General features: G+C 42.3%; 1 protein-coding gene across 1 annotated transcript; it reads left to right on the top strand.

Moving 5' to 3' along the window:
- Positions 1-383: 383 nt before the first annotated feature.
- On the top strand, positions 384-8,771 carry LOC117523845 (kelch-like protein 10). The gene is made up of 5 exons (XM_034185460.1): positions 384-505; positions 6,767-7,250; positions 7,372-7,959; positions 8,058-8,207; positions 8,418-8,771. The coding sequence occupies exons 1-5, from the start codon at positions 384-386 to the stop codon at positions 8,769-8,771; spliced, it is 1,698 nt and encodes a 565-aa protein (XP_034041351.1).
- Positions 8,772-19,659: the final 10,888 nt, after the last annotated feature.

The following is a 19,659-nucleotide window of genomic DNA, read 5'->3' as shown; positions in this document are numbered from 1 at the left end:
ACTTTGATGAAGGTGATGTCATCACCCTCATCTGTATGCAAATTTCTTTGTTAGGTAGCAGGTTTGTGTCAAAACAACAGCATTAACTTATAAAGAAACTTTGAGGAGGGGAGGGGCATGGACTGGAGATGACATTAAAGTACACAGCTCAGCGTAGAGGCCAAATTCTTATTTTAATCTTTAATTCTGACCTTTGATTCCTTTAATGTTGGACTCAGGTTCTGTACTCAGGTTTTACTATGTCCAAATTCAGTGATGAGTTTAAGTTGGGGTGGGGGAGGTTTATGTTATATATGCTATAACAGTTAAACCTACTGAAAGTGTGTTAGGAAAGGTTTTAAGGTAAAATCAGAATGGATAATTCAGACAAAACGTTTCAAATTATGAGCTCATCTTTGACTGAGATGCGTCTGGAGGGAGACCTTATTGATGCCGAAATCAGAGTTCAAAATGCCACTTTTCTGATCCACAAGGTCATCCTTGGTAATTGCAGCACGTACTTCAGGTAAACATTTCCTTTTGAAAAAAAAGAGCAATTAATAAAATTAGCACTTATACAAGAGTAGTGATAATCAGTATTGCCACAGTAACCTTGAAAAATTACTTTATTAGTTACATAAACAGTTACATTTTACACTTACTTTATACAGTTACTTCATTGGCAGCGGCGGACAAACTGTCAGCGGCTCGTGAGGGTTCCGCGCTGTTGAAGCAGCGCTACAAGCGTCTATGCGCTGATCACGTCGCGCACTGTCCATGAGCAAACACCAGAGAGAGCAAACAGTGATATCATCAATCAATCAATCAATCAATCAATCAATCAATCAATTTTATTTATATAGCGCCAAATCACAACAAACAGTTGCCCCAAGGCGCTTTATATTGTAAGGCAAGGCCATACAATAATTACGTAAAAACCCCAACGGTCAAAACGACCCCCTGTGAGCAAGCACTTGGCGACAGTGGGAAGGAAAAACTCCCTTTTAACAGGAAGAAACCTCCAGCAGAACCAGGCTCAGGGAGGGGCAGTCTTCTGCTGGGACTGGTTGGGGCTGAGTGAGAGAACCAGGAAAAAGACATGCTGTGGAGGGGAGCAGAGATCAATCACTAATGATTAAATGTAGAGTGGTGCATACAGAGCAAAAAGAGAAAGAAAGAAAGAAAGAAAGAAACACTCAGTGCATCATGGGAACCCCCCAGCAGTCTAAGTCTATAGCAGCATAACTAAGGGATGGTTCAGGGTCACCTGATCCAGCCCTAACTATAAGCTTTAACAAAAAGGAAAGTTTTAAGCCTAATCTTAAAAGTAGAGAGGGTGTCTGTCTCCCTGATCCGAATTGGGAGCTGGTTCCACAGGAGAGGAGCCTGAAAGCTGAAGGCTCTGCCTCCCATTCTACTCTTACAAACCCTAGGAACTACAAGTAAGCCTGCAGTCTGAGAGCAAAGCGCTCTATTGGGGTGATATGGTACTATGAGGTCCCTAAGATAAGATGGGACCTGATTATTCAAAACCTTATAAGTAAGAAGAAGAATTTTAAATTCTATTCTAGAACTAACAGGAAGCCAATGAAGAGAGGCCAATATGGGTGAGATATGCTCTCTCCTTCTAGTCCCCGTTAGTACTCTAGCTGCAGCATTTTGAATTAACTGAAGGCTTTTCAGGGAACTTTTAGGACATCCTGATAATAATGAATTACAATAGTCCAGCCTAGAGGAAATAAATGCATTAATTAGTTTTTCAGCATCACTCTGAGACAAGACCTTTCTAATTTTAGAGATATTGCGTAAATGCAAAAAAGCAGTCCTACATATTTGTTTAATATGCGCTTTGAATGACATATCCTGATCAAAAATGACTCCAAGATTTCTCACAGTATTACTAGAGGTCAGGGTAATGCCATCCAGAGTAAGGATCTGGTTAGACACCATGTTTCTAAGATTTGTGGGGCCAAGTACAATAACTTCAGTTTTATCTGAGTTTAAAAGCAGGAAATTAGAGGTCATCCATGTCTTTATGTCTGTAAGACAATCCTGCAGTTTAGCTAATTGGTGTGTGTCCTCTGGCTTCATGGATAGATAAAGCTGGGTATCATCTGCGTAACAATGAAAATTTAAGCAATGCCGTCTAATAATACTACCTAAGGGAAGCATGTATAAAGTGAATAAAATTGGTCCTAGCACAGAACCTTGTGGAACTCCATAATTAACCTTAGTCTGTGAAGAAGATTCCCCATTTACATGAACAAATTGTAATCTATTAGATAAATATGATTCAAACCACCGCAGCGCAGTGCCTTTAATACCTATGGCATGCTCTAATCTCTGTAATAAAATTTTATGGTCAACAGTATCAAAAGCAGCACTGAGGTCTAACAGAACAAGCACAGAGATGAGTCCACTGTCTGAGGCCATAAGAAGATCATTTGTAACCTTCACTAATGCTGTTTCTGTACTATGATGAATTCTAAAACCTGACTGAAACTCTTCAAATAGACCATTCCTCTGCAGATGATCAGTTAGCTGTTTTACAACTACCCTTTCAAGAATTTTTGAGAGAAAAGGAAGGTTGGAGATTGGCCTATAATTAGCTAAGATAGCTGGGTCAAGTGATGGCTTTTTAAGTAATGGTTTAATTACTGCCACCTTAAAAGCCTGTGGTACATAGCCAACTAATAAAGATAGATTGATCATATTTAAGATCAAAGCATTAAATAATGGTAGGGCTTCCTTGAGCAGCCTGGTAGGAATGGGGTCTAATAGACATGTTGATGGTTTGGATGAAGTAACTAATGAAAATAACTCAGACAGAACAATCTGAGAGAAAGAGTCTAACCAAATACCGGCATCACTGAAAGCAGCCAAAGATAACGATACATCTTTGGGATGGTTATGAGTAATTTTTTCTCTAATAGTTGACATTTTATTAGCAAAGAAAGTCATGAAGTCATTACTAGTTAAAGTTAAAGGAATACAGCTACAGCATCCAAAGTTGTCTTCAATGAGGATGTAAAACTATTGACGAGATACTCTATCTCACTTACAGAGTTTAGGTAGCTACTCTGCACTGTGTTTGTATATGGCATTAGAGAACATAAAGAAGGAATCATGCCATAGGTATTAAAGGCACTGCGCTTCTCTTTTTGCTCTGTATGCACCACTCTGCATTTAATCATTAGTGATCGATCTCTGCTCCCCTCCACAGCATGTCTTTTTCTTGGTTCTCTCCCTCAGCCCCAACCAGTCCCAGCAGAAGACTGCCCCTCCCTGAGCCTGGTTCTGCTGGAGGTTTCTTCCTGTTAAAAGGGAGTTTTTCCTTCCCACTGTAGCCAAGTGCTTGCTCACAGGGGGTCGTTTTGACCGTTGGGGTTTTACATAATTATTGTATGGCCTTGCCTTACAATATAAAGCGCCTTGGGGCAACTGTTTGTTGTGATTTGGCGCTATATAAAAAAAATTGATTGATTGATTGATTGATATCCTTAAACCTAGTTACAGCGCTTTCTGAAAGACTTCTAGTGTAATGAAACTTATTCCCCACTGCTGGGTAGTCCATCAGAGTAAATGTAAATGTTATTAATGATCAGACAGAAGGGAGTTTTCAGGGAATACTGTTAAGTCTTCAATTTCCATACCATAAGTCAGAACAGGATCTAAGATATGATTAAAGTGGTGGGTGGACTCATTTACATTTTGAGCAAAGCCAACTGAGTCTAATAATAGATTAAATGCAGTGTTGAGGCTGTCATTCTCAGCATCTGTGTGGATGTTAAAATCGCCCACTATAATTATCTTATCTGAGCTAAGCACTAAGTCAGACAAAAGGTCTGAAAATTCACAGAGAAACTCACAGTAACGACCAGGAGGATGATAGATAACAACAAATAAAATTGGTTTTTGGGACTTCCAATTTGGATGGACAAGACTAAGAGTCAAGCTTTCAAATGAATTAAAGCTCTGTCTGGGTTTTTGATTAATTAATAAGCTGGAATGGAAGATTGCTGCTAATCCTCCGCCTCGGCCCGTGCTACGAGCGTTCTGACAGTTAGTGTGACTCGGGGGTGTTGACTCATTTAAACTAACATATTCATCCTGCTGTAACCAGGTTTCTGTAAGGCAGAATAAATCAATATGTTGATCAATTATTATATCATTTACTAACAGGGACTTAGAAGAGAGAGACCTAATGCTTAATAGACCACATTTAACTGTTTTAGTCTGTGGTGCAGTTGAAGGTGCTATATTATTTTAATCTTTTTGAATTTTTATGCTTAAATAGATTTTTACTGGTTGTTGGTGGTCTGGGAGCAGGCACCGTCTCTACAGGGATGGGGTAATGAGGGGATGGCGGGGGGAGAGAAGCTGCAGAGAGGTGTGTAAGACTACAACTCTGCTTCCTGGTCCCAACCCTAGATAGTCACGGTTTGGAGGATTTAAGAAAATTGGCCAGATTTCTAGAAATGAGAGCTGCTCCATCCAAAGTGGGATGGATGCCGTCTCTCCTAACAAGACCAGGTTTTCCCCAGAAGCTTTGCCAATTATCTATGAAGCCCACCTCATTTTTTGGACACCACTCAGACAGGCAGCAATTCAAGGAGAACATGCGGCTAAACATGTCACTCCCGGTCCGATTGGGGAGGGGCCCAGAGAAAACTACAGAGTCCGACATTGTTTTTGCAAAGTTACACACCGATTCAATGTTAATTTTAGTGACCTCCGATTGGCGTAACCGGGTCTCATTACTGCCGATGTGAATTACAATCTTACCAAATTTACGTTTAGCCTTAGCCAGCAGTTTCAAATTTCCTTCAATGTCGCCTGCTCTGGCCCCCGGAAGACAATTGACTATGGTTGCTGGTGTCGCTAACTTCACATTTCTCAAAACAGAGTCGCCAATAACCAGAGTTTGATCCTCGGCGGGTGTGTCGCCGAGTGGGGAAAAACGGTTAGAAATGTGAACTGGTTGGCGGAGTACACGGGGCTTCTGTTTAGGGCTACGCTTCCTCCTCACAGTCACCCAGTCGGCCTGCTTTCCCGGCTGCTCGGGATCTGCCAGAGGGAAACTAACGGCGGCTAAGCTACCTTGGTCCGCACCGACTACATGGGCCTGGCTAGCTGTAGAATCTCATGTAAAGTCTTATGTTTTTTTGTGTGTTCCCTCGCAATAACCTAATATCATATTAAAGTTCATGCCAATCAGCGTGCACAGTGAGTGGAATCAGGCGGTGGGATGCGCGCGCGCGCACACAGCAGACAACAACAGGATTTACGACAGATGAGGGAGTAAGTTGCTGCACCTTGCACAGCTGTATGACTCCGTATGAAATATAGTTTATTTATACAACAGTGTAAGTAGCAACACCTGTTATGAAAGTTTATGTTTTCTTTTTTACTGTTCTCTCATGGATCATGTTGCTGTCTGCTGTGTGCGCGCACGCGCATATACATACGTTCAGTCTCCCCCCACCTGATTTCACTCACTGTGCGCACTGATAGGCAAGAAATAAATTTTTTTTTAAGAAAAAAAAAGCTTCCGACGTGTGGTTTTTGAACGTACAATGTGAGCAGTCAGATCGCATCAGAGCATCGGGCCGTACAGTGTGAGAACATGAATTGTGCGCTCTGAACTTTTAAACCCTGCGGTTTTGTCGTACAGTTTGAGCTGGAGCCAAGTACAACGATTGAAAATATCGTACAGTGTCTGCCCAGGCTTAGGCTCAAACTGCTGGTGATTCTGCTACTGGCACATTCCGATCTAATGGCGCATTCACATAAGAAAAGGTGGCCTAATGAGTTGTAAATTACCCCAGTGGTGCCATTTGGCACCCTCTGGTAGAAAAAGGAGTAGTGAGAAAAGGCTGGTAGTTCTAGTGTTAATTTCCAAGACCTCCGCCTGACCGGAGCGTTGTGATTGGGTAGAGAGCTGGGCTTTGTGGCTGCTCTCAGCTTGCTTCTGTGCTGGAAGCCGTGTAGTAAACAAGAGCTTCCAGCAGGGGGCAAGATGTTCAAAGACAGAAGTGTGGGCTCATTATTTGGGTCTGTTGTTGCTTTTGATGCTACCAGAAGCAATCGTGGTATTAAAACTCAAATTCAGTTTATTAGTAGTTGCAAATGTACCAGAGACAATACTGGAATTTATCGGTTATCGGTTATCTGTAACTTCCGATACATTTTTGGGTGGTTTATTGTTTTATCTTTATCAAAGATAACTTTTCAGTTATCTGATTACACTATGTAACACAATTTTTGTTCCTGGCTTCTAAGTGTTATATTTCATATTTATGTCTAAAGTCTATGGAAAAATGACTACATTCAGCACAAACTTTGATTTTTATTTTTTTTTTTACGTTCTAGAAAGTTCTAAAAGTTTCTTGAAATTTCTAGATAATTCTGGAAACTTCTAGAAAATTCTGGACAGTTCTAGCAGTTAAAGAATATTCTAGTAGACTACTCAGTAGTAGTGAAGGCGAATCGAGAATATTCTTGAAAACAGACAAATTTAAAAATATCATTGTTCTGATCACAGAAGCAAAGTTTCTGTGGAATAACAGCTATTTTCTATTTATTTAAGGCATAACAGGTTAGGAAAACACACTGTGTACCCAGGAACAAAACAAAAATAAAAATTTGTTACATAGTGTTATCTGTTATCGAAGTTAATTTTTTGGTTATCTGTGGCCACCACTGGTTCCTGGGCAGGTTTGAAACAGGTTTAAAAGTATTGAGTATCGTTTATTTGTAAGCTTTTGCTCTCCGTTGTGTCCCACAGGACTCTGTTCTCCCGCTGGTCAGCACCAGGTCAAACTGTTTACACAGTTTCTGAATATTCACCTGAAATTATGCAACTCATCATCGAGTTTGCATATACCAATACTGTTTTGATGACAGATGACAATGTGGAGGAACTTTTCTATGCAGCGGATTATTACGGTATTGACGGCCTAATTCACGCCTGCATCACCTTCTTGGAAGAGCACCTCTGCCCACAGAATTGCATTGACATCTGTCGTTTGGCTATTAAGCTCAGTTATGCAGAGCTTGGACACAAGGCCTACAACTTCCTCCTTGATCATTTTGAATCATGTATTGATTCTTCTGGGTTCCTCCAGCTCTCACTGGAGGAACTGAAGGATATCATCAAGAAAGATGAACTCATTGTGAGAGAGGAGAGTATAGTGTTTGAAGCCATCCTGCGCTGGATCGCTCACTCACCAAACCAACGAAACAGCCACATTTTTGTCCTGCTGTCTAAGGTAAATGACAGAAGTAGATAATAACTCCACTGCCATTAGACAAACTTTAAATTTATATCATTAACGTTAAGATGACTGCATCTCAGACAAGTTAAATTAACAGAATTTTATTTATCTGCAGGTCCGCCTGGCTTTGTGTAGCACTGAATACTTAAGGAACATCGTGCTAGCAAACGCGCTGGTGAACAGCAGTGAAGAGTCTATGCGCATTGTTGAAGCCATGATTCACAGAGACCCTCAGTCCATCAATGCTTTTGCCCGTCCACGTTTCCCCACCGCCATCTTGTTTGCAACTGGAGGATGGAGTGATGGCCAGCCAACAAGCAAAATTGAAGTGTATGATATCCGTGCAGACCGTTGGGTTGATTTACCGAACAGTCTGGAGGAAACTTGTGCGTACCACGGCACTGCTTTCCTGGATGGATCACTGTACTGCGTCGGTGGCTTCAATGGTGTGACATATTATGACACCCTCCTCAGGTTCGACCTGAGCACCCGCATCTGGCATAGACAAGCACGAATGGAGGCACGCAGATGCTACGTTAGTGTGTGCGTGCTGAATGGGCTCATCTATGCCATGGGAGGCCATGACAGGACTGACAGGCTCAACAGTGCTGAGCGGTACGACCCTCGAACCGATCGCTGGACTTTTATTGCACCCATGCACGAGCAACGGAGCGACGCTAGTTGCGCCGCTCTCAATGGCCAGGTACATTGAACTAAAGAAAACAATGCAAAAACCATTTTATTATTCCTGAAAACCTGTTTCTAATTAAAGCCAAAAAAATATGCTTGAATTCTCTCCAGGTGTACATCTGTGGTGGATTCGATGGGACCCATTACCACTCATCTGCTGAATCTTATGACCCAGAGACCGATCGTTGGACAGAAATTGCCCCAATGACGAGCCAGCGCAGTGGCCTTGGAGTAGTTGCCCATGGAGGATGTATTTATGCTGTAAGTACATTTGGTTTAAATTAGTGACAAACCAACAGGTGGATCAAAGGGTGTTGACCTGCAGGTTTCTTGGATTACTAAGAATATGCATCAAATTGAACTAAAAATTTGTTGTTTCATCAACATACAAAAAGTGAAAGGTTATTTCAGCTGCTAGGTGTCAACAGCTCATGTTAAGAAGCTTTACTAACTCTGCCATTCCTTCCACAGGTGGGGGGTAATGATGGAACCACGCGTTTGAGAAGTGCAGAGGTGTACAGTTTAGACACTCTCAGATGGGCTCCACTGCCTTCAATGCACGTCCCCCGCAGTAATTTTGGAATCGAGGTCCTAGAAGACATGATTGTTGTGGCTGGTGGGTTCGATGGGTCCGGCATCATCAACACTGTGGAGTGCTACAACATCAGAGATGCTCAGTGGTCCATGATGTTGGACATGGGCATCTCTCGTAGTGCTCTGAGCTGTTGCGTGGTGTCTGGAATCCCCAGCATGAGGGAGTATGTCCCTGTCCAAGACCGGTCACAGGATTATGACATGGAGGAGGATTTAGAAGAACCCGACTGATATGGAGCCTCTTCTTCCTCCTCACACTTAATCACAGTCTTTTTTTTCTTTTTTTTTTCACTCAGCCATAAACAGTTTTTATATCCAACACACACAAGGTTGTTAAAAGGTATCACAACTGAAACAATAATTAATATATATTATGTATACATGTAGAAAAGTACTTGTTGATGATGATATGATGTAAAATTCTGTGTACCTCATTTTAATTTCGTCCATTTCAGTTTCAAAAATTAAAATTTTTGTTCAATTTCTAAGACACAGAAAGATGGTCTGAAACTTGTCTTTTTGTCATGTCAGTCTTTCAAACTTTGTGAATTATAATGTAGTACAAAGTGCTCGACATAATAATTGTAATAATAATAAATACAACTGTCTCCCACCCAACACAAGTCTGTAGTCACACAAAGACACACACAAACGCACGCCTAATTTCAATTTATTTAGTTTACACAGTGCCAAATCACAACAAAGCTGCCTCAAGGAACAAGTAAGATCTAATAACCTTACCAACTCCTAGAACAAGCACACAGGCAACAGAGGTAATAGTGCAGCAGCTAAGAGAATATTTAGAGCAAAATTGTGCAAATGGTGATACAAGCACCAAAGATGGCACAAATACTCCACATGAACTCTTTTGAACAAAATGACTAGCCACTTAAATTTTCAACAGACGACCAGGTAGGGGTCAATTGAAGAATTACACAGGGGTCAAAATTAAAAATGCTCAAATCATTTTGAAAACTACACCAAATTATTTGTGTGATCGTAAAGGTTCCAAAATGGTAAATTTTGGACAATCTATGACTGAATGATCAGGAGTTATAGGGTAAAAACAGCAAAAATGGTGACAAAGGTCAGTTTCAGTTTGTACAGGGGTCAAAAGTTAAAGTTGCTCGAATTTTGGTAAAAAAATTATGCACATTATTAGCTGAGTTAACAGGGTTTTAAAAAGGAATAATTTGAACCATGTATCATGCTTAGTTATCATGTTACAGGGTAACACGTCACATGTCATAGAATCCAATGGATGTTGACCTTGTTTGACCTTTACTTTGGAGACCAAACATTCAACACAATCAAAACTATTCCATTTTTAGCTCAACCAATAGTTTGCATCACTTTTTGCCAAAATTGAAGCAACTTTAACTTTTGACCCCTGTATAATTCTTCAATTGACCCCTACCTGGCTCTCTATTAAAAATTCAAGTGGCAAGTCGTTTTTTTTTTTTAAAGAGTAATGTCTAAGGAGTATTTGTTCCAACTTTGGTGCTTGTATCATCATTTGCATGATTGTTTCAGTTATCTGCTGCACTCTAAGGAAAAACTCCCTCTGGTGATTTGAGGAAGAAACCTCAAGCAGACCAGACTCAAAGGGGTGACCCTCTGCTTAGGCCATTCTACCAAAAAGGTTTACAATACAGAACCCAAAAACAATTGATGAGAGTCCATGCAGACCTCCAGTCCACCATCAAGAGGGGAGGGGGTTGAGGAGGGCGGGGGGTTTTGTGTCATTGAGCTACTTGTTGGATCTGTACCTACAGCGAATCCGTCCCATGTCCAACACACGTAGCAGTAAAAAAAACCTAGCAGTCAACAGCTTAGTTAAAAACGTAGGTCTTGAGTTTACTCTTAGGCCTGGGCTCTGGCTGGGCTTTTTCAGCCACTATCCAGTGGCAGCGTAACATCGGGGACGAGCCCCCCGCGGTCAGTCGGTGTAATTACTGCCCATAAGGTTCAACCTTTTCTTTCTAACTGTTCGGAATGCCAAACAAAACAAAAAGCGATAAGTAGTGAAGATCTGGATGAGATCAAACTCTCCTTGAATTTCATGTCAGAGGAACTCAGTGGAGTTGTGAAAAAGCAAACTGAACTGCTTTGTTTATTGAAGGAGGGTCGTGAACTCAAAAAAGTCTTGCAAGAGAAAGACAATAAAATTAGATCATTGGAAAATCGTGTTGATGACCTTGAACAACAAATGAGGATGGAGGAAGTAATTGTTTCAGGACTGAACATTAATCATCGGACATACGCTCGGTGATGTAGAGGTCACGCGAGAAGAAACTCAGTCCCTGGAGCAGCAGGGTGTTCAGTTTTTTTTCCTCCAAGGACATCGACATTAATTAGTAAATTAGTATTACATAAATTAGTACTGATATAGCTGATTGCCATTCAGTTTCAAGAAAAGACAAAAAGTCGAAACCGGTTATCATCATCCAGTTTGTGAACAGAAAGTTTAAGAATGAATTGTTAAGGCAAACAAAAAAGCTGAAAGGAACCGAGGTGTATGTAAATGAGCATTTGACAAGAAAAAATGCGGGATTGTCCTGCGAGATTGCAGGACAATCCCGCATTTTTTGGGTCAGATTAAACGGAACTCCGAAGGAAGCAAAAGTCACAATGATAAGAGAGCTTGCGGATAATTTTAAATGATTGCTCCCTATGGAGGAAAATGTTCCTTATTGTTTCACTATCGTTTATCTGGAGGGATTTTTGTTATGATTTTTTTTCCTTTTGTTATGATTCTTTTCACCTTACTTCAAATTAGAGGTGGGTGGATCGATCCTAATATCGATAATATCGATACCAATGCTGGTATTGATATTGAATGATCCTTGTGGAAAAAGATCAATACTCAAGCTTTTTTCTCTCCTGCACGCACTGACTGCTGCGCACACAGATTCATCAAAGTCTACTCTCTGTAAGAGCAGTGCTGCGCTGTGTGACACCACATGGAGCAGCGCACCCTCCCCCCTCTGGTCTTTTGTTGTTGCGCAGTCACGTGGCTCAGCGGCGCCAGGCAACAGCCATGCAGGTAGGCTCAGCCTGGCCTGCCCACTCAGCACTCTCCTTGAGTCAGCCCTCAACCTCAGGAGATTTTAAGTTATGTTGAGTGATATTTTTTAAACAAAAATGTTGATTGTGATAATAAAGTATTTTGTTGTCACTTACAATGTTTTCAAAATTCTATCTTTTGGATCCTTTGGATCTATGAAGCTTAAATATGAAAAAGTATCGGTATCGGTATTGATATCGGCGATACTGAGCCTGTATTTACTTGGTATTGGATCAATGGCGTGGCACTTTATGTCAGTTCAAGTTATCAGTGTGAAATTGTTAATAATATGTCCTTTTCTTTTGACAATGTCATGGAATGTGTCTCAGTGAAAATTAAATGTGAAAAATCAAAAAACATAATTGTGAGCTGATTTTAGAGCTCCTGGATCAAACACAAATATTTTTAGTGGAAAAACTGCAGATATGTACAACACTTTCAGAAATAATAAGCTTTTGTTTATCTGTGGAGATTTCAATATGGATTTCTTCAATCCTCATAGTCAATCACATATAGATGAATTTATTAATTCTGCATTTTGTATGGGGTTGTATCCAGTAATTAGGATAACTAAGAATATATGAACACTTATTGACAATATACTGACATACATTACCATGGGAAATATAATGGGTGAACATCTCATTAGTGATATCAGTGACCATCTGCCTGTTTTTGTTGCTTTCAATTCATTAGTCGATAAAATTGACCATATTAACATTTCTGTGAAGACTCTCAGTTGTCCAGGTGGTTTCTATAGTAGAGAAGGTTGAATCTTCGACTGGACTGGGTTGCTTGAGAGTCAAGACAGAAGTCTTGACTCTCAAGCAACCCATTCAACCTTCTCTACCATATCAACATTACAAACTTCACAAGGAAGATAACATAGGAAACTATGGAAAATCTTAGAAGGGATTTAATACAGCAAAACTGAAGTGACATTTACATTGAGGATATAGATCAATCCTACAAATCATTCATTTCTATTATTTCCAATTTATATGATAGGCATTGCCCTTGTGTGTTAAAAGATGGAAATAAGCTAAGCAAAGATAAACCTTGGATCACTAAGGCACTTCAGAATGCATGTAAAAAGAAAAAAAATTTGTACAAGCAGTTTTTAAAATTTAGAATAATTGAAACTGAGATCTCCCCCTCGAACTGCCACCAAACTCCCCCACAGTGGGGGAGTTTGCATACCTGGATGATCCTAGGAGCTATATTGTCGGGGGCTTTGTGCCCCTGGTAGGGTCTCTCAAGGCAAACAGGTCCTAGGTGATGGGTCAGACTAAGGGCAGTTCAAAGACCAGTACAAAATCAAGGACCGAGACATTGCCCGGTATGGTGGAGCCAGGGCCCCACCCTGGAGTCAGGCCTGGGGTTGCAGTCCCTGGGAGGGGTACTAGATAGTGCTCCAACTGTGGACTCCATTGTTCTCCTGGGGGATTTCAACTCCCACGTGGGCGGCGACAGTGAGACCTGGAGGGGGGTGATCAGGAAGCATGGCCTCCCCGATCTGAACCCGAGTGGTGTTCAGTTGTTGGACTTCTGTACTAGTCACAGTTTGTCCATCACGAACACCATGTTCGAGCACAAAGGTGTCCATAAGTGCACGTGGCACCAGGACACCCTGAGCCGGAGGTTGATGATCAACTTTGTAGTCGTATCATGTGACCTTTGGTCACGTGTCTCATACACTCGGGTGAAGAGAGGGCCTGAGCTGTGGACCGATCACCACCTGGTGGTGAGTTGGATCCGCTGGGAAGGGAGGAAGCTGGTCAGACCTGGCAGGCCCAAACATATTGTGAGGGTCTGCTGGGAATGACTGGCGGAACCCTGTGTCAGCGAGGTCTTCAACTCCCACCTCCGGGAGAGCTTCTCCCAGATCCCGGGGGAGGTTGAGACATGGAGTCCAAGTGGACTATGTTCTCCACCTCCACTGTCGATGCGGCCGTTCGTAGCTGTGGTCGCAAGGTCTCTGGTGCCTGTTGTGGCAGCAATCCCCGCACCCGGTGGTGTACGCTAGAAGTAAGGGATGCCATTAAGCTGAAGCAGGAGTTGTACTTGTCTTTGTTGGTAAGTGGGACCCCATAGGCAGCTGACAGGTACCGGCAGGCCAAGCGTGCTGCAGCCCGTGCGGTCGCAGCGGCAAAAAATCGGGTCTGGGAGGAGTTTGGGGAGGCCATGGAGGAGGACTATCAGTCAGCCCCGAAGAAATTCTGGCAAACTGTCCGACGCCTCAGGAGGCGGAAGCAGCTCTCCACCAGCACTGTCTACGGTGTGGATGAGGAACTGTTGACCCTGATTGGGGATGTTGTCGGGCGGTGGAAGGAATACTTCGAGGATCTCCTCAATCCCATCATCATGTCTTCCGAAGAGGATGCAGAGACTGGGGAGTCAGAGGTGGACTCATCCATCACCCAGGCCGAAGTCACTGAGGTGGTTAGAAAGCTCCTCAGTGGCAAGGCCCCTGGGGTGGATGAAATCCGTCCTGAGTACCTTAAGTCTCTGGATGTTGTGGGACTGTCTTGGTTGACACACCTCTGCAACATTGCGTGGCGGTCGGGGACAGTGCCTCTGGATTGGCAAACCGGGATGGTGGTCCCTCTGTTTAAGAAGGGGGACCGGAGGGTGTGTTCCAACTACAGGGGGATCACACTCCTCAGTCTCTCCGGTAAGGTCTATTTCAGAGTACTGGAGAGGAAATTCGACCGATAGTCGAACCTCGGATTCAGTAGGAGCAGTGTGGTTTTCATCCTGGTCACGGCACACTGGGCCAGCTCTAGACACTCTATCGGGTGCTCGAGGGTTCATGGGAGTTCGCCCAACCAGTCCACATGTTCTTTGAGGATCTGGAGAAGGCATTCGACCGTGTTCCTCGGGGCACCCTGTGGAGGGGGGGGGGGGGGTGCTGCGGGAGTACGGGGTCCTTTGTTAAGGGCTATCCGGTCCCTGTACAACTGCAGCAGGAGCTTGGTTTGCATTGCCGGTAGTAAGTCAAACCTGTTTCCAGTACACGTTGGCCTCCACCAGGGCTGCCCTTTGTCACTGGTTCGGTTCATTATCTTTATGGACAGAATTTCTAGGCACAGCCAGGGTGTAGAGGGGGTCCGGTTTGGGAACCATAGAATCTCATCTCTGCTGTTTGAGGACGATGTGGTTCTGTTGGCATTGTAAAATCAGGACCTTCAGCATGGACTGGGGCGGTTTGCAGCCGAGTGTGAAGCGTCTGGGATGAAAATCAGCACCTCCAAATCCGAGGCCATGGTTCTCAACCGGAAAAAGGTGCCTTGCACTCTTTAGGTCAGTGGAGTGTCCTGGCCTCAAGTGGAGGAGTTTAAGTATCTCAGGGTCTTGCTCACGAGCAAGGGACGGATGGTGCGTGAGATCGATAGACAGATCCTTGCAGCGTCTTCCGTGATGCTTTCGCTGTATCGGACTGTCGTGGTGAAGAGAGAGCTGGGTAGGGGGGCAAAGCTCTCGATTTACCGATCGATCTACGTTCCGACCCTCACCTATAGTCATGAGATTTGGCTCATGACCGAAAGAACAAGATTGCGAGTACAAGCGGCCGAGTTTCCTCCACAGGGTGGCTGGGCCCTCCCTTAGAGATAGGGTGAGAAGCTCGGTCACTCGGAAGAAGCTCAGAGTCGAGCTGCTGCTCCTCCACGTCGAAAGGAGCCAGTTGAGGTGGCTCGGGCATCTTTTCCGGATGCCCCCTGGACGCTTCGCTGGAGAGGTGTTCCGGCACGTCCCATCGGCAGGAGGCCCCGGGGAAGACCCAGGACACGCTGGAGGGACTACGTCTCTCAGCTGGCTTGGGAACACCTCGGGGTTCCCCCGGAGGAGCTGGGGGAGGTGTGTGTGGATCAGGAGGTCTGGGCGGCTTTGCTTGAGCTGCTGCCCCCGCGACCCGACTCAGGATAAAGCGGAAGAAAATGGATGGATGATGGATGAAACCAAGATAAGATATAAGACATATAAAAACAAACTAACATACATTATGCAATTGTGTAAAAGGCAGTATTAAAGTGATTTACTGGAAAAAATAAAAGAAATATAAAGAGTACTTTTTAAATGTAGGTTTTTAAATGAAGGTTTTTAAATGAAATCATAAATAAGAAAAAAGTTGTTAAACAATATCCTGCCTATTTTTATACAAATACTTGTTGTGAAAGTGTAGTGACACGGACCCACAACAGGGGGCGCAAATGAACGGCCAATAGATGAGCCAAAAAGGTCACAATTTAATGTTGTGAAATGTGCACAATGAACATACAGACAATCTCAGAATATAATTACAGTCCAATCACAAAGGTGACGTGTGGGCAGGCTCGAGGATAGAAGACGTCTGTCCTGAGAAGAGCCGGAACCACACGATTTCCGCAGCCACAGAACCTGGTGAATACTGGAGCCGCCAAGTCCCGAATTCCCAGGTGATCACCGTCCCCGACTGTCGGATCTGGTACTGCTGGCGAAGAACAAAGACAGTTAAGTGTGGGTGTGTGTACACCCAGTAACAACAGCGGTGGGAATGCCACCTCCACCTCTCACTCAATACTTGCAGCGCGTCCTCAGAGGAAAAAGAGTGTAGTATTGCACAGCCTCCACAAAAGGACCGGTACTCCTGCAAACACTCACAATAAACAGATTTTCAATATTACCACAAAGGCTGAGGATATTACCTCCAATGAAGTATGATATCTCGGCAACGAGGTGGAGATGACGTCTGGTCTTTATGGAGTGAGAGGACGTTGAGTAGATGGGTGACAGCTGTCAAGAGGTAATGAGTGACAGCTGTCACCCCAGGCTGTGTCCATGGCGGCAGCGCCCTCTCGTGCCTGAAGCCCACACATCAGGCAGGGCGCCCACTGGTGGTGGGCCAGCAGTACCTCCTCTTCTGGCGGCCCACACACAACAATACTGACACAATTGTTAAAGAAAACAAAGCCATAGCTGATCATTTTAATGGTTATTTTGTTAACGTGGGTAAAAACTTAGCAAATTTAATTGTATCTTCTAAAACATGCTTCTTGGATCACAGCAAAACAATAGAAACAGTTCTTGATTCAATGTTCAATAAAGGAACGGATGGACAAGAAATTATTGACATAGTTCATAAACTGAAAGGGAAAAAAAAATCAACTGATAATGACCGTTTTGATATGTTTTTGGTTAAAAATGTTATTGATTGTATTGTTAAGCCTTTAACATATATCTGTAATTTGTCATTAATGACTGGAAAATTTCCTTTCAAAATGAAAATAGTGAAAGTTATACCATTGTTCAAATCTGGTGACAAGCATGTTTTTTCAAATTACAGGCCAATGTCTGTCTTACCACAATTTTCTAAAATTTTGGAAAAGGTATTTGTAATTAGGTTAAATGATTATTTAACTAAACATCATATCCTTAGCGAGCAGCAATGAGGTTTTAGAAAGAATTGCACTACTTCATTGGCTGTAATGGATTTTGTCAAACAAATTTCCAAGTTGATTGAAAATAAGCAATATAGTGTAGGGGTATTTTTATTTACAGAAAGCATTTGATACTATAGATCATACCTTGCTACTGGACAAATGACAGAAGTATGGTATCAGGGGATTGGCACATGAATAGATACCAAGCTACTTAAACATTAGATATCAGTATGTCCACATTGGTGGGATTAATTCTGAGTTCTTGAAGATTACTTGTGGGGTGTCCCAGGGTTCAGTCCTTGGGCATTGTTGTTTCTTTTGTATACTGATGATATATGATTGGTTTCCAAGTATGTAAGTTGTATTTTATTTGCGGATGATACGACTGTGTTTTGTCGTGGGGATCATTTGGGACAGCTCCTGGACAAGATGGAGAACGAATTACATAAATTTAAACAATGGTTCAGTTTAAATAAATTATCGCTCCATTTCAGTAAATCTAAGTATCATATTTGGGAAAAAGTCCAGGAACGTAAGCAAAAATCTATTATTACATGATATTGAAATTGAAATTGTAACAGATACAAAATTTCTTGGTTTTATATTGACGATAGATTAAGCTGGAAAACACATTAACTATTAAATCTAAAATGTCAAAAGCCATTGCAATTCTGCATAAAGTTCAGGACTTCCAGTCCCAGCATGCATTAACCATTTTATATTATGCATTACTTGTTCCATATATGACATATTGTGTCAAGGTTTGAGGAAATACATATAGAACTAATACTAAACCAGTTTTTCTGTTACAAACTAAAGCTATAAGAATTATCAGTAATAAACCATAACGAGAGCCAAGAAATCCGTTATGTGCTTGTCTGCAAATTTTAAAATTCTGGGACTTGGTTGATTATATTACAATACCAGAGGTGTCAAGTAACGAAGTACAAATACTTCGTTACTGTACTTAAGTACACTTTTTTAGGTATCTATACTTTACTCCATTACTTATTTTTCTGCCTACTTCTGACTTCTACTTATTACATTTTCACACAAGTATCTGTACTTTCTATTCCTTACATTTTTAAAACAAACAGGCTCGTTACTCTTGGCTTCAGCGCCGGTCAGCGCACATCCACCGGCGCGGCTTTACCGAGGTGCCAGCGCGGATTTATCTGACCATGGGTCCGAAGAAGGCACTGACGGCAGAGGAGGGAGACGATATCAAGAAGTCCCTGGACTTTTTGTCTGAGGAAATCTCTGTTGTTAAAATGCAGCAGAAATCCATTATGGAGCTGGTGGAAGAAGTGAAGGCTCTCCGGATCCAGAATGCCGAGAAAGACCGGCGTCTGGTGCACCTGGAGAACCGTGTTGCAGAGTTGGAACAGTACACAAGGATGAACGACGTTATTATTACAGGAATTCATATTAAACCTCGATCCTACGCACGGGCGGTGTCAGAAGACAGCGGAGGGGAGGCCAGTGAGCAGGAGGCCAGCTCAGTGGAACAACAGGTGGCTGACTTCCTGCAATCTAAAGGTATTCAAATGGACTGTAATAACATTGAAGCGTGCCACCCCCTGCCCAGGAGAGAGGATGGAGACAAGCGAGCAGTTATAATGAGGTTTGTCAACAGAAAACATAAAATGGCATTGTTAAAACAGGGACGGAAACTCAAAGGAACAAACGTATTCATCAATGAACATCTGACCAAAAGAAACGCAGACATCCCCAGGAAAGCTCGTGTCTTAAAAAAGCAGAGAAAAATTCAACAGACATGGACATCCAACTGCAAAACATTCATCAAACTGAACGGAACACCAGAACAAGCGAAGGTTATGGTAATCAGGAACATCAAGGAACTGGACAAATACGACCAATAAGGTATGAGGACACAAACACATCACAACACCATGACACAGACCAGAGGAACCTATTCATCTACTACATCATCTACATCTGGAGACAAGAAAGATATAACTCACAGGATTGATGATCATGGAAAAGTAGAACTGAGAACATTTAAATACACAGACCACAATGTACTGGACTTGGAGCACGATATAGACCCGGGCAATAATTTCTTCTCAAATATCAATGACAGTTGTTGCTATTATACAGATGAACAGTTTAATCGTATCATTAAAACGGATAACAAATGATCAATAATCCATTTCAACAGCAGAAGTCTGTATGCAAACTTTAACAACATTAAAGAATATTTAAGTCAATTTAAAATTTTTTTTAACATAACTGCTATATCAGAAACATGGATCAATGAAGATAAAGGAATGGATTTGAACCGATCGAAGCAGTGGTTCGCAGATTGAAGCAATGCTTCGACCTATTGTTTCGTTTATTCTTTCTTTCTTTCGCTTAATTTTCCCCCGCTAAAACCCTAAAGAGCATACTTCTGTGAGTATTATTTACCTTTTCTATGTTAAACCGACCTGTTATGGTCTTCTGAAACAGTTGATACATGTATTTTATAACTTAAAAATGGGAGCGATGCTAACGCGTTAGCATGTCTATGGCATTTTCAATGTTAAAAGTTAGCATGAAGCAGTTCCAGCTGTCTTCACGTTCGAGTGCATTTGTTTTCAAATTGGAATATTTCTTAAATTTATTTTTG

The sequence above is a fragment of the Thalassophryne amazonica genome, chromosome 13, assembly GCF_902500255.1.
Source record: "Thalassophryne amazonica chromosome 13, fThaAma1.1, whole genome shotgun sequence".
NCBI lineage: Eukaryota > Metazoa > Chordata > Actinopteri > Batrachoidiformes > Batrachoididae > Thalassophryne > Thalassophryne amazonica.
The sequence above is the reverse complement of the archived record's forward strand: the minus strand, read 5'-3'. Positions and strand labels throughout refer to the sequence as shown.